The 16,165-nt window shown below is 37.9% G+C and overlaps 1 protein-coding gene across 5 annotated transcripts in view; it reads left to right on the top strand.

The window, feature by feature from the left end:
* ryk (receptor like tyrosine kinase) overlaps positions 1-16,165 on the top strand; it is a 138,210-nt gene that overhangs the window by 71,457 nt on the left and 50,588 nt on the right. For all 5 annotated transcript variants that reach the window (XR_009824788.1, XM_062039141.1, XM_062039140.1 and 2 more), the window contains exon 11: positions 4,008-4,077. Coding sequence is in view for 4 of the 5 variants with exons in the window: in XM_062039141.1 (XP_061895125.1) it covers positions 4,008-4,077 (70 nt within the window). In the remaining variant the exon portion in view is untranslated. The remainder of the gene's footprint in view (positions 1-4,007; positions 4,078-16,165) is intronic.

Below are 16,165 nucleotides of genomic sequence, written 5' to 3'. Positions count from 1 at the left end.
TTAGCTTCTGTTTTTTCGACGAAGAATATTTGTGAAATATTTCTTCAAACTTATTATAATTCAAATTCAAAAAAATTATTCTGGCAAATCTAGAAAATCTGTAGAATCAAATTTAAATCTTATTTCAAAGTCTTTTGAATTTCTTTTAAAATTTTTGTTCTGGAAAATCTAGAAGAAATAATGATTTGTCTTTGTTAGAAATATAGCTTGGTCCAATTTGTTATATATTCTAACAAAGTGCAGATTGGATTTTAACCTATTTAAAACATGTCATCAAAATTCTAAAATTAATCTTAATCAGGAAAAATTACTAATGATGTTACATAAATTATTTTTTTATTTTTTTCAAAAAGATTCGAATTAGCTAGTTTTTGTCTTCTTTTTTTCCGGTTGAATTTTGAATTTTAAAGAGTCGAAATTGAAGATAAACTATGTTTCAAAATGTAATTGTCATTTTTTTCGTGTTTTGTCCTCTTTTAAACCGTTCAATTAAGTGTAAATATCATTAATTATTAATAATAACATAGAGTTAAAGGTAAATTGAGCAAATTGGCTATTTCTGGCAATTTATTTAAGTGTGTATCAAACTGGTAGCCCTTCGCATTAATCAGTACCCAAAAAGTAGCTCTTGGTTTCAAAAAGGTTGGTGACCCCTGCCGTAAAGCAAGTCAGCACATTTGTAGTTTTTTGTGTGGCAGGGTTCCTGCCCCTCTCCTCAAAGTCGCGATACAGACCTCCTCAGGCCATGACAGAGGTGTCATTCAACTAGTTCTAGGTCTATGTATCATCCCTAAAAGTTATAAAAAATATTGTATGAAGGTTGAAAAGTTACCTAGTGCTACTTTAATACTGCTATGCTTTTATTTTGAAGCTTGGCTTGCACTGAACAGGAAGTCAGTGTGTGTGCAGGTTTTAATGCTGTGTAAACAGTAATCAGTTCACGTTGCTTCGTGATGACTACATTAACAAAGCTCCAACACATGTCGACATTTTCATGGAAATTACAACTCTAGGACCAAGTGGACTTAAATCCACCTGACAAAGACCAGGGGCCGTACTTATCAAGCTTCTCAGAATTACTCCTAAGAAGTCTGCTAAGAGTTGACTTAAGAGTAAATAAATTCTTCGCTGAAAGCTGCACTTAAAAGTTAGTTATCAAGCGTCTTACTCACACTTTCAGCGAAGTGTAGGACTGAATCTTAAGTGTCACACTCAGAGCTGAATTACGACATTACTATGTGCCGTAAATGGAATTTTAGGTGACGTCATTTCTGTGTCCATAGAAATGACCAATCACGGAAGGGAATCCGTTGTCTAAGAATAAATAAATATCTTGGAAATATTTAAGTGGACAATGGGAGTGTATATTTTGACAATAAACTACAAAATAAAACAAAACAAACTAGTCCCCGCCGGCACTCACGCTACCGCTCCCTCTCTTCTGTCGCCCACACACTCACTGACGTCACTCACCTCACGGTATGTGTGTATACGCTACTGTCATAACATTTTCTTTCCAATTCATTAATTAGGCAACTAATTTGAAACTGGTGTGGGTGGCTCTATATATACTAGCCCACTGCAGACACATGCAGAAATCAACATGGAATCAAAAAGTATTAAATCTGTGACAAAAATAATACCCGCTCTGTCTAAACGATACCGTTTGATCAGCTGCTCGTCATCAAACAAATCCAGAACATCGTTCCGCTCCCTGAATGTTCGCGCACGTCTCTCTCGCCTCAGTGCCATCCCCTGCTGGCAACTCCTAACCACTTAAGACACCTCTGAAGGTCTCTTAAATATCGTGGAGAGTAGGAGTGATTCTTAGACTTAAGAACGTTGATAAAAAGCTTTTATTCTTAAGTTTGCGAGTAGGACTAAATTTCGCAAATTCTCAGGACTTAAGTGTAAAATGGCACTCTAAGAAGCTTGATAAGTACGGCCCCAGATGTTGACATAATCGTGTTCCACTGTACAAGTCGTTGTAGCTGCTCTTGGCTGTCAAACACACTCCTTCATGTGCAGGAACCTGGTGAAAGGACTCAGGGAAATGGACGATTAAAAGTTTGTTTTTTTTTTATTACCAACTTTTTGTTCCATCTCTTTGATATAAGGTGCAACTGGTTATTTGTTGACATAAATCATTCAAATCACATGCTAATTGATACCCCAGGGATCGACACTAGGACCAAAATTGTTAAACCTATATATACCGTAAACAGTTGTAAAGTTACAAAGGACTTAAAGTTAGTATTATTGTGTTTTGTTTAGGAGAGAACACAAAGAAATAACAGAAGAAATGAAGAGATAGTTTAATAAAAACAGGCTCTCTTTGAATCTCAGTAAAACTACATCATGCCATTCTATAACAGTAGAAGAGAAAGTCAAATACAAATAGACAGAGTAGACACTGAAAGGGTTAAATAAGTACAATTTTGGGGTGGAAATCCCATTTAGAAATATACAAGGTAAGGTAGTGAGAAATATAAAAATCACTCCATATCCTCCACTGCTCGCTATATCTGAGTTGTTGTGTAGAAATATGGAGAAATAATAATAAAGGTTAAATAATGGAAACAGTGTTTCCCATAAACTGCCAAGATACCTGTGGCGGTGGGGGTGTGGCTATGGGCGTGGTCACCATGACACCATCGAGTAATTTGCATAATTTACTACAATATGATTTTCTCTAAAAAGGCTCAAAAAATGTATACTTACTAATTAATAATAACAGCTTTGTTTTAAACGTCCATCCATCCATCCATCCATTTTACAATATATTACAACACTTTATGTACATATTTATATACAGATTTGAACAATAACTTATTCACTGAAATATATTTATTAATTGTGGTTCTTACAAAAAATATATCTTATAAAATGTAAAAGCTAAAATTTCTCTTAAAGCTCTGCCCCTTTAAATAGTGCATACTAAATAATTTAACTTTATCCTACTACTACAGCCATATTATTTACCAGCAACATAAAGTGAAACAGAGGCAGAGGTGTCCTGCCACAGTCAGTAACAAATAAACAGAAAACAGTAGTGGTCAAATACAAATAAGGCAACAAGAGAAGTATCCTACACTTCTGTTTTGTAAAGTAAATCTGAACAGCCTATATGGGCATCTACATCAACTATATGATTTGCCTGAGAAGCTGGACAGGACAAAAAAAACAAAAAAAAAATTAAATTTTTTTATTTATTTTTTTTAAATTTGTGGCGGACGTAATTCTTTCGTGGCGGGCCGCCACAAATAAATGAATGTGTGGGAAACACTGGGAAAACATTCACTCTATTTGTTTTTAATCCAAAAAAAGTAATTTAAAAAATGTGTATGCACGTACAACACTTAAGACCTTTATCAGTACTATATGTTGAATTAAATGATTGAACGGATTAATAAACAAAGTTTAAGAAACTGTTCAAACTCAAAGTTTTAAAGCAGAAAGATGAAGAATCCTGATCAACATCTTGAACCTTATTTAGAAATGAGAACATCCTATTTATCACATTATGTGAACCAAAAATGATCTATTTATTTTTGCAAACTCTATTTGTTTATTTATATTTTAATAATTATCTACTTACTCATTTTTTTATTGACTTAATGACTTCAATGTATTGACTGTTGTGTTAGAAACAGGGTGAAGATTAAACAAGCTCGGCTTCTTCCTACTTCTTTTCGAACATGCTGTAATGAGAAACTGGACATATGTGCTGTATCGCATTGTAACTATGCATGCTCCAAATAACCTCAAGTCAAAAGTATTGTGAATTACATTTATATAGCGCTTTTTCTCTGGAGACTCAAAAGGATTTTACATAGTGAAAGCCATTATCCACATGAAGCTACTTTTAAAGCAGTGTGGGAGCGGGTGAGTCTAGTGCCTTGCCCAGGGACGCAATGGCAAGGATGGCAGAAGCGGGTGTCGAACCTGGAACTTTCAAGTTGCTGGCCCCTTAATTGCTGACTTATCAGCCCGTTTGTGTCTCGTAGATCACGCTTCCGAGGTCCAGGTGACCATGATGTTGACTGAAAGTTGCAAGCTTCGCGGTCTTCATCACAGGTGAGTGTCTGCAGAAAACTGTCACAAGCAATCGTCAAGAACATAATTACATTTTTCAAATAGTTTGGAAACACATCAAATGTAATGTAAATGCATATCCATTTTGGAAACAAGGGCTTTTATTTTCCTTGAAAAGTAAATAAATAAATGATAAATGGGTTATACTTGTATAGCGCTTTTCTACCTTCAAGGTACTCAAAGCGCTTTGACAGTATTCCCACATTCACCCATTCACACACACATTCACACACTGATGGCGGGAGCTGCCATGCAAGGCGCTAACCAGCACCCATCAGGAGCAAGGGTGAAGTGTCTTGCCCAAGGACACAACGGACGTGACTAGGATGGTAGAAGGTGGGGATTGAACCCCAGTAACCAGCAACACTCCGATTGCTGGCACGGCCACTCTACCAACTTCGCCAATAAAAAAAACAATTTCAGTAGGCCTTTAATTTAGTCATCCATTCGTTGGATCTATGCTATGCGCATGCGCAGAGGTTTTAATTTTTATTTTTTTTAATTAAACTTTTTTTATTTTTTTTATTTTTTTAATAAACCTTTATTTATAAACTGCAACATTTACAAACAGCTGAGAAACAATAATCAAAATAAGTATGGTGCCAGTATGCTGTTTTTTTTCCAATAAAATACTGGATAGGATAGAAATGTAGTTTGTCTCTTTTATCCGATTATTAATCGATTAATCAAAGTGATAATCGACAGATTAATCGATTATCAAATAAATCGTTAGTTGCAGCCCTAAATAAATGTGTTTGTACACGCTTTGCATCACAGCCAAATATGCTAATTTAGCAGTAATGCTATTTCATCACCAAATTGGGAAAAAAAACATTGCCATCCCTGGTAACATACCACAAAAAAGAAAATGACCCTACTATAAAAAAATGAAATAAAAACACTCACCCATTCGAGTCCGACACCTGGCCGACATCCACCCTGAATCGGAGTCCTGGAGGCAGGGAGTCGTAGTTCCACACCACTTTGTTCCTCAGGTTGCCGCAGTGCAGCGTCACGTTGCTAGGGGAAATACAAAGTTATTTATTTTACTCTGATGGGCGCTTTCAATCACTGTTGTCAAAATAAAACTAAGCCAACTTGTCTTCTCACCAGGAATACTGAAGGTACTTGACAGAGTTTGTGGTGTGTTAATAGGAACTAACCTGAGCTGTCCAATGGTACTTAAGATGTTCCCCCTTGACTGGATTTTCAGCAGTTCCTACTGTCAAAAATGGACGGTCAAAACTAGGGTTGCAGGAGAAATAATAATAGTAATAATAATTAGAAATAAGTAGAGATGTCCGATAATATCGGCCTGCCGATATCATCGGCCGATATATGCGTTAAAATGTAATATCGGAAATTATCGGTATCGTTTTTTTTATTATTGGTATCGTTTGTTTTTTTTTAATATTTTTTTTTTTTAATTAAATCAACATAAAAAACACAAGATACACTTACAATTAGTGCACCAACCCAAAAAACCTCCCTCCCCCATTTACACTCATTCACACAAAAGGGTTGTTTCTTTCTGTTATTAATATTCTGGTTCCTACATTATATATCAATACAGTCTGCAAGGGATACAGTCCGTAAGCACACATGATTGTGCGTGCTGCTGGTCCACTAATAGTACTAACCTTTAACAGTTAATTTGACTAATTTTCATTCATTACTAGTTTCTATGTAACTGTTTTTATATTGTTGTACTTTCTTTTTTATTCAAGAAAATGTTTTTAATTTATTTATCTTATTTTACTAATTTTTTTAAAAAGTACCTTATCTTCACCATACCTGGTTGTCCAAATTAGGCATAATAATGTGTTAATTCCACGACTGCATATATCGGTTGATATCGGTATCGGTAATTAAAGAGTTGGACAATATCGGAATATCGGATATCGGCAAAAAGCCATTATCGGACATCCCTAGAAATAAGCAATAAACGTCTAAATGTCAGTGAATTAAAATCTAAATACGATACTGTAACATTTCAAGCTGCAAACTAGGAGTGCACGAGAAAAATAATAATAGTAATAATAATTACAAATAAATGTCTAAATGTCAGAGAATTCAAATCCAAATAAGAGTGTAAAATTTCAAGCTGAAAACAAGGGGTGCACGAGAAATATCAAGCAGATCATTATCATGAAAAAATTACCTCATACCAATGAATTCGATAACATTAAAAAAAAAAAAATTACCTGTGTAGGTGGGCAAATCAAGCGCTCCTTTTCCCGTGCCGGTGCAGACATAAACTTCCCATTGTAAACAAACATGGCGTCACATGTCTGGGACTTCTTCACTCTTTTAGAAGAGGACATGTTGCATTCTACTTGCAGTTAACATGAGGGGGGAAAAACATTAAGCTTCAAGGCATCAAACATTATCAGCCACCTGAAACACACAGGTGTGCCGTGAGATACAGCCTGGTGTGCCTTGGGAGATTATCTAATTTCACCTAATTGGGTTAAAAATATTTTTTTGCAACCCAGTAATTATAGTCTGCAAATTATCTGTTGTTGTCGAGTGTCGGTGCTGTCGAGTGTCGGTGCTGTCTAGAGCTCGGCAGAGTAACCGTGTAATACTCTTCCATATCAGTAGGTGGCAGCAGGTCGCTAATTGCTTTGTAGATGTCGGAAATTGCGGGAGGCAGGTAAAAAGGTGTCTAATGCTTAAACCAAAAATACACAAAAGGTGAGTGCCCCTAAGAAAAGGCATTGAAGCTATGCAGAACGAAACTAAAACTGAACTGGCTACAAAGTAAACAAAAAAAGAATGCTGGACAACAGCAAAGACTTACTGTGGAGCAAAGATGGCGTCCACAATGTACATCCGAACATGACATGATAATCAACAATGTCCCCACAAAGAAGGATAAAAACAACTGAAATATTCTTGATTCCTAAAACAAAGTAGATGCGGGGAGTATCGCTCAAAGGAAGACATGAAACTGCTACAGGAAAATACCAAAAAAAGAGAAAAGGCCACCAAAATAGGAGTGTAAGACAAGAACTAAAACACTACACACAGGAAAACAGCAAAAACTCCAAATAAATCAGGGGGTGATGTGACAGGTCATGACATTACACCTACTTTGAGACAAGAGCTATAGTGATGCATGCTTGGTTATGGTTTGAATTAATATCCAACAATTGCGACAACTGCTTTTTACTGTCAAATGAGTTTCATTTTTTAATGATTTCTGCTTGTGGTGTGCCTCTGGATTTTTTCAACGCAAAAAAATGTGCCTTTGCTCAAAAAAGGTTGGGAAACACTGCCCTAGAGAAGCTGCCAAAAAATGAAAAACAAAAAAACCCATGACATTAGATTTGTGTTTTGTTGCATGGAATACTCTGACATTGTATTGCTCCAGAGCACACAAGAGCAGTGTGCTTTTTGGTGAGGCAAGTTGGGCAAAACAAGGTGAAAGAGAGCAAAGGGCCCAGAGAAGATGAGAGAGAAGTTCAGCGATCATTTAAAAGGGAAAAAGATAGTGGTGAAATGTATGTCACACAGAGCTGACACTTCACTATATCATTACATCATGATACAACATCATCATGCATATTGAAGAGCAGCAACAAGTCTATTTAGGTGGCTAACATCTTATATCTTTATCTTGCAAAGCCAATGTTTTATTCAAATACTTGTGAGCACACGTTAGTTAAAGGCCTACTGAAAGCCACTACTAGCGACCACGCAGTCTGATAGTTTATATATCAATGATGAAATCTTAACATTGCAACACATGCCAATACGGCCGGGTTAACTTATAAAGTGACATTTTAAATTTCCCGGGGAACTTCCGGTTCAAAACGCCTTTGGAGGATGACGTATGCGCGTGACGTCGCGAGGTCCACGGAAGTGTTTGGACCCTTTTGGACACAATACACAGAGCTCTGTTTTCTTCGACAAAATTCCACAGTATTCTGGACATCTGTGTTGGTGAATCTTTTGCAATTTGTTTAATGAACAATGGAGGCTGCAAAGAACAACGTTGTAGGTGGGATCGGTGTATGCGGCTGGCTGTAGCAACACAACAAGGAGGACTTTGTTGGATAGCAGACGCGCTAGCGGCGAACTCACCTTGACTTCCTACGTCTCCGGGCCGCCGACCGCATCGTCGATCGCTGGAACGCAGGTGAGCACGGGTGTTGATGAGCAGATGAGGGCTGGCTGGCGTAGGTGGAGCGCTAATGTTTTTATCATAGCTCTGACGAGGTCCCGTTGTTAAGTTATCGTCGTTAGCAACAGCATTGCTAGGCTTCGACAGGCGTCGAATACACATTAACCGTGTATTTACATGTCCAGTGTTTGGTTCGGTTTCTCCTGATAGTAGTATTGTTGATCTTCTGTCTATCCTTCCAGTCAGGGATTTATTTATTTTGTTTCTATCTGCATTTGAGACAGATGCTATCACGTTAGCTCATGCTAAAGAGCTTCGTCGATGTATTGTCGTGGAGATAAAAGTCACTGTGAATGTCCATTTTGCCTTCTCGACTCTCATTTTCAAGAGGATATAGTATCCGAGGTGGTTTAAAATACAAATCCGTGATCCACAATAGAAAAAGGAGAGAGTGTGGATTCCAATGAGCCAGCTTGTACCTAAGTTACGGTCAGAACGAAAAAAGATATCTCTTGAACTGCATTCTAGTCCGTCACTCTAACGTTCCTCATCCACAAATCTTTCATCCTCGCTCAAATTAATGGGGTAATTGTCACTTTCTCGCTCCATTGTAAACAACGGGGAATTGTGAGCAGCACTACCGCTTGTGACGTCACGCTACTTCCGGTAGGGGAAAGGTTTTTTTTTATCAGCGAGCAAAAGTTGCGAACTTTATCGTCGATTTTCTCTACTAAATCCTTTCAGCAAAAATATGGCAATATCGCGAAATGATCAAGTATGACACATAGAATGGATCTGCTATTCCCGTTTAAATAAAAAAAATTCATTTCAGTAGGCCTTTAACTAGTTGTATGTCAAACACCACTCCTCCAATGAATACTTTTTAAATGTGCATGTGTCCGATTGTTCAATACTTTGTCACTCTTTGTCTTTTTCTTTAGTTTGGTTCTTTATTTATTATCTATTACCTGCTCCATGTTCATCTGGCTACACAATTGTCTTTTTTTTTTTACTTTTTCCACTTATTTTTTAATGTACTGTAAGTAGGGTTGTAAATAGGGTTGGGTATCGTTTGAATTCGAACGATTCCGATTCCGATTCCTGGCGATTCTCGGTTCCGATTCTTTTAAGAGGCAGGGTCAAAAAAAAGTTTAGGATATTTTAAATGAGCTAGCTAACCTACAGTCTTTCTGAATGAAATAGTCTGACATTCTCCATCAATTTTAATTCTATTAACTTTTTATGAACTTTACTATAAATTCCTCACAGGACTGTTTTCAACTAGAATATAAATATCAAATCTATGAACTTGAATATAAATATTATAAATTATGAATACATTTTCCCAGGGGTACACTTTCCTCAAAAGAGCTTTATTTTTGAAAACCTCATGAAAACACATTTACACATAAGTGTATGATGCTGCAGGAAACCTCATGAAAACACATTTACACATAAGTGTATGATGCTGCAGGAAACCTCATGAAAACACATTTACACATAAGTGTATGATGCTGCAGGAAACCTCATGAAAACACCTTTACACATAAGTGTATGATGCCGCAGGAAACCTCATGAAAACACCTTTACACATAAGTGTATGATGCTGCAGGAAACCTCATGAAAACACCTTTACACACAAGTGTATGATGCTGCAGGAAACCTCATGAAAACACCTTTACACAAGTGTATGATGCTGCAGGAAACCTCATGAAAACACATTTACACAAGTGTATGATGCTGCAGGAAACCTCATGAAAACATCTTTACACATAAGTGTATGATGCTGCAGGAAACCTCATGAAAACACCTTTACATAAGTGTATGATGCTGCAAGAAACCTCATGAAAACACCTTTACACAAGTGTATGATGCTGCAGGAAACCTCATGAAAACACCTTTACACATAAGTGTATGATGCTGCAGGAAAGAGCACATGGTGGAGCCTGGCTAGCAGGTTGTAAATTGTCTATGAAAAAATATGCGGGCTAATTTGTTAGCTGCCTCAACGTTGGCGCAAAACACATTATTTATTGCATATATATTGTTTTACTTACCGGATCCGGACTGCATTTATTTGTACTCCATGAACTCGGAGGTGCTTCATCATGTTCGACGTGCACCCTCCTAAGCGCGAAACAGTCCTGTCACACGTGTTACATTTTGCCGATATTTCATTTTTTTTAGTAAAATAAAGGCACACTTTCGACCGCCGACGCCCGCTATCCATGCTTGACTGACTTGCTCAGCTACATAGGCTCGGCTATGCTAACATTTCCGGCGGTGGGCGCTTCTTCGTTGGTGTTCAGCGGCTTCTTCTTCCGGTCGGCGGACTTATTCTTTTTTTCCGGTCGGCGGACTGGGTATCGAAACTAGGAATCGAAATTTAAAGTTTTGAACGATTCCGGGAGAATCGGAAAGTTAGTCCCGGTTCCAATCGATACTCGATACTCGATACCCAACCCTAGTTGTAAAGGGGTGGAAATTTACCACCGGAAGTTAAGCTTGGGAAGTTTGGACATTTTGACCATTTTTGGATTATTCAAAGTTGGACACCGTCCATCTTATTCTGTAGAATAAGTTTGAGAAGCTTGTAAAACACTAATGCAATGCCACACACAGATATAAATAGTCAGCTAAACAATTGGAGTAGTCTTTAAATATATTTGACTGATGGACAAATGAATAGAAATAGGCTAGATGAATAAATGAACAGTCAATCAGCATGCTAAATCATACTATAAGCTACATTCTTGTATGACAACAGAATGGCTAGCAGAACAGAAGGCAGAGGAAACTACACCAGCAAATTTACAAAAAATGTTTGTCATCACTTCTGAGAATGAAGAGCATAGGAGAAAAGGTCATTTCCAACATCAGTATTCAAGGACAACTTTAAAACAAATGTGTATATCAGTGGTGGGGGTTAAACTATGGAATTCTCTTTACAATGAGATAAAAGATTGTAAAAATATATTCCAATTGAAAAAAATATATAAGGACAGAACAATAAGATTGATTGATTGATTGATTGAGACTTTTATTAGTAGGTTGCACAGTGAAGTACATATTCCGTACAATTGACCACTAAATGGTAACATCCGAATAAGTTTTTCAACTTGTTTAAGTCGGGGTCCACTTACATTGATTCATGATACAGATGTATACTATCATATATATTATCATCATAATACAGTCATCACACAAGATAATCACATTGAATGATTTACATTATTTACAATTAGGGGTGTGGAGGGGGTGGGGGGTAGGATATGGACAGCAAGTAGTGGACATATATAGAGAGAGAGAGAAAGAGAGCGAGAGAGATCAGAAGGCATAAGAAAAAGTATCTGCATTTGATTGTTTACATTTGATTATTAGCAATCCGGGGAGGGTGTTAGTTTAGGGTTGTAGCTGCCTGGAGGTGAACTTTTATTGCGGTTTTGAAGGAGGATAGAGATGCCCTTTCTTGTATACCTGTTGGGAGCGCATTCCACATTGATGTGGCATAGAAAGAGAATGAGTTAAGACCTTTGTTAGTTCGGAATCTGGGTTTAACGTGGTTAGTGGAGCTCCCCCTGGTGTTGTGGTTATGGCGGTCATTTACGTTAAGGAAGTAGTTTGACATGTACTTCGGTATCAGGGAGGTGCAGTGGATTTTATAGACTAGGCTCAGTGCAAGTTGTTTAACTCTGTCCTCCACCTTGAGCCATCCCACTTTGGAGAAGTGGGTAGGAGTGAGGTGGGATCTGGGGTGGAGGTCTAGAAGTAACCTGACTAGCTTGTTCTGAGATGTTTGGAGTTTAGATTTGAGGGTTTTGGAGGTGCTAGGGTACCAGGGGGTGCATGCGTAATCGAAAAAGGGTTGAACGAGAGTTCCCGCCAGAATCCTCAAGGTGCTTTTGTTGACCAGAGAGGAGATTCTGTAGAGAAATCTCGTTCGTTGGTTAACCTTTCTGATTACCGTGGTTGCCATTTTATCACAGGAAAGGTTAGCCTCTAGAATGGAACCTAGGTAGGTGACCTCATCTTTCCTGGTGATAACAATGTCACCCACTTTTATGGTGAAGTCATTGACTTTCTTAAGGTTGATATGGACAGCCATAAGTGTTTACATTTTGCTTTATATGTATTATTTTACTTATCTTTTGCCTGGTTTTATATTTGTTTTGTATCATCCCGTGAAGTGTATATTTCTTCTTTTGTTTTTTTTGTTCGGTTTGTACTTCATGAAGTTTTGCACATGTTGTTTTTTTTTGTTTGTTTTCGTTATATTTGGATGTAATTGTTGGTTTATATGATATCATTAAGTAGGGCTACGTATTATGTTGAAGGGGGCAGGAAAATATAAGATGTTTCTTCATCCTGCTCCTTCTCAGGCATTGGTGTGTAAATGTGTAATTTAATAATTGAGGTACAATAGTCTATCGATCAAAGATGCACATCAATGAAGGAGATAAATAAAAATGAAATGAAAATTTGCTATTTGAACTTTACAGATCACAAAAAAGGTCAATGCGGATCGCTAACGTTGTTAGCATAAATTAATGGGATTTAACAAAGAGAAAATTAGCATCACGGCTAACGGATAAATCTTTTTGGTTCGTTATGAGACTGTGGTGGTACATAAACCTAGCTAGCTGGAGATATTGGCCTCAAAATCATTGAACAAGTACAGGAACAGCTAGCTAGCTTGAGTGGAAGTCTGCTGGAGTAGTCTACAGTCATACAGTAACAAGCAATTACACCTCCTATTCAACTTAAATACCATAGATCAAATATATTTACACCAGTAATATCATTAAAACTTACCTGACTGGATGAAGTCCTTGGGCTCAAATACTAGTGTGGCCTCAATAGCCCTGCTGTAGTGTGTAGCACGCTGGGAATTATCTGGGCATGTGATGGAGGAATGCACAGTGCAGGGTTGAAATTCTACTGAATTTGCATTAAATCAGGTTGTTTTAGCTAATAATCATGCTGCAAGATCTAGCATGTTGCATTCAATGTTTATTCCCATTAATTCCAATATATTCCCGTTAATTCCCATGGAAAGTTTCCAACTTTGAATATTCCCGGAATTTTGCAACCCTAACTGTAAGTAATACATGAAACACAAACAATTAGAATATAATGTAAAGTCCATGCATTTCAGCAATGCAACTTCAAAAGTGCAAGTAATATGTGACACGACCTCATTACATGCAAAGTGAAACATTTCAAGCTTTTATTTGTTATCATTAGGATAATCATGATTTACCCAATTTTCTAATATATACTACCGTTCAAAAGTTTGGGGTCACATTGAAATGTCCTTATTTAAGAAGGAAAAGCATTGTACTTTTCAATGAAGATAACTTTAAACTAGTCTTAACTTTAAAGAAATACACTCTATACATTGCTAATGTGGTAAATGACTATTCTCGCTGCAAATGTCTGGTTTTTGGTGCAATATCTACATAGGTGTATAGAGGCCCATTTCCAGCAACTATCACTCCAGTGTTCTAATGGTACAATGTGTTTGCTCATTGGCTCAGAAGGCTAATTGATGATTAGAAAACCCTTGTGCAATCATGTTCACACATCTGAAAACAGTTTAGCTCGTTACAGAAGCTACAAAACTGACCTTCCTTTGAGCAGATTGAGTTTCTGGAGCATCACATTTGTGGGGTCAATTAAACGCTCAAAATGGCCTGAAAAAGAGAACTTTCATCTGAAACTCGACAGTCTATTCTTGTTCTTAGAAATGAAGGCTATTCCACAAATTTGTTTGGGTGACCCCAAACTTTTGAATGGTAGTGTACATGTACCGTTACACCCCTAATATTACGCGATTATTGAAATAGTCGATAGCTGCAGCCCTACACTGTTGTTTAAAAAAACAACTTTAAACCAGGGGTGCCCACACGTTTTCAGCAGGCGAGCTACTTTGCAAACGAACAAATCGAGGTGATCCGTAGCTTGCCAGCTTTCTGAGACTCTTATTTTGTTAGCGCAGGCAGGATGGAGCAGCAATTTTATTGTGAAGACCTAAACTGTGTGGTCGGTGTTTAGGCTTTTGATGGCAGGTACGGAGCCAGAGTCTATTTCTCGCCTTCCTGACAGTGTTTTTTCCTTCACACTGATCTGGCAGCAGCCAGCGTCCTCACAAGACCCTCGGGTGCCGTGAACACTGCAAAAACTGAAATCTAAGTAAGATTGAATATCTCAAATAAGGGCGATATTTGCTTATTTTCTGTCTGATAAGATAATTCTTCTCACTAAGCAGATTTTATGCTAGAGTGTTTTACTTGTTTTAAGTGGTCCTTAAAGGCCTACTGAAACCCACTACTACCGACCACGCAGTCTGATAGTTTATATATCAATGATGAAATCTTAACATTATAACACATGCCAATACGGCCGGGTTAACTTATAAAGTGACATTTTAAATTTGCCGCTAAACTTCCGGTTCGAAACGCCTCTGAGGATGACGTATGCGTGTGACGTAGCCCGGCGAACACGGGTATGCCTTCCACATTGAAGCAGATACGAAAAAGCTCTGTTTTCATTTCATAATTCCACAGTATTCTGGACATCTGTGTTCGTGAATCTGTTTCAATCATGTTCATTGCATTATGGAGAAGGAAACCGAGCAAGCAAAGAAGAAAGTTGTCGGTGCGAAATGGACGTATTTTTCGAACGTAGTCAGCCACAACAGTACACAGCCGGCGCTTCTTTGTTTACATTCCCGAAAGATGCAGTCAAGATGGAAGAACTCGGATAACAGAGACTCTAACCAGGAGGACTTTTGATTTGGATACACAGACGCCTGTAGAGAACTGGGACAACACAGACTCTTACCAGGATTACTTTGATTTGGATGACAAAGACGCAGACGTGCTACTGTGAGTATGCAGCTTTGGCTTTTTTTTGCGTATGTACGTAACTTTTTTAAAATATATAAGCTTTATGAACCTTGGGTTAGGTGAACGGTCTTTTGGGCTGAGTGATTGTGTGTGTTGATCATGTGTTTGAATTGTATTGGCGTGTTCTATGGAGCTAGGAGCTAGCAGATGAGCTAGGAGCTAGCATAACACGTACCGTACCGTACGTGCGCGTCACGTACGTAACTTTTTAAAAATATATAAGCTTTATGAACCTTGGGTTAGGTGAACGGTCTTTTGGGCTGAGTGATTGTGTGTGTTGATCAGGTGTTTGAATTGTATTGGCGTGTTCTATGGAGCTAGGAGCTAGCAGAGGAGCTAGGAGCTAGCATAACAAACACGCAGGTGTTATTATGCAGGATTAATTTGTGGCATATTAAATATAAGCCAGGTTGTGTTGTGGCTAATAGAGTATATATATGTCTTGTGTTTATTTACTGTTGTAGTCATTCCCAGCTGAATATCAGGTACCGTGAGTATGCAGCCTTGGCTGCTAAACATTCGATAACTTGACCGTATGTGCGCGTCACGTACGTAACTTTTTAAAAATATATAAGCTTTATGAACCTTGGGTTAGGTAAACGGTCTTTTGGGCTGAGTGATTGTGTGTGTTGATCAGGTGTTTGAATTGTATTGGCGTGTTCTATGGAGCTAGGAGCTAGCAGAGGAGCTAGGAGCTAGCATAACAAACACGCAGGTGTTTTTATGCAGGATTAATTTGTGGCATATTAAATATAAGCCTGGTTGTGTTGTGGCTAATAGAGTATATATATGTCTTGTGTTTATTTACTGTTGTAGTCATTCCCAGCTGAATATCAGGTCACCCCCGGCTCTCACAGCATCTTCCCTATCTGAATAGCTTCAACTCCCCACTAGTCCTTCACTTGCACTTTACTCATCCACAAATCTTTCATCCTCGCTCAAATTGATGGGGAAATTGTCGCTTTCTCGGTCCGAATCTCTCTCACTTCATGCGGCCATCATTGTAAACAATAGGGAACTTTGCGTATATGTT

Source organism: Entelurus aequoreus, linkage group LG27, assembly GCF_033978785.1.
Source record: "Entelurus aequoreus isolate RoL-2023_Sb linkage group LG27, RoL_Eaeq_v1.1, whole genome shotgun sequence".
Classification (NCBI taxonomy): domain Eukaryota; kingdom Metazoa; phylum Chordata; class Actinopteri; order Syngnathiformes; family Syngnathidae; genus Entelurus; species Entelurus aequoreus.
The sequence above is the reverse complement of the archived record's forward strand: the minus strand, read 5'-3'. Positions and strand labels throughout refer to the sequence as shown.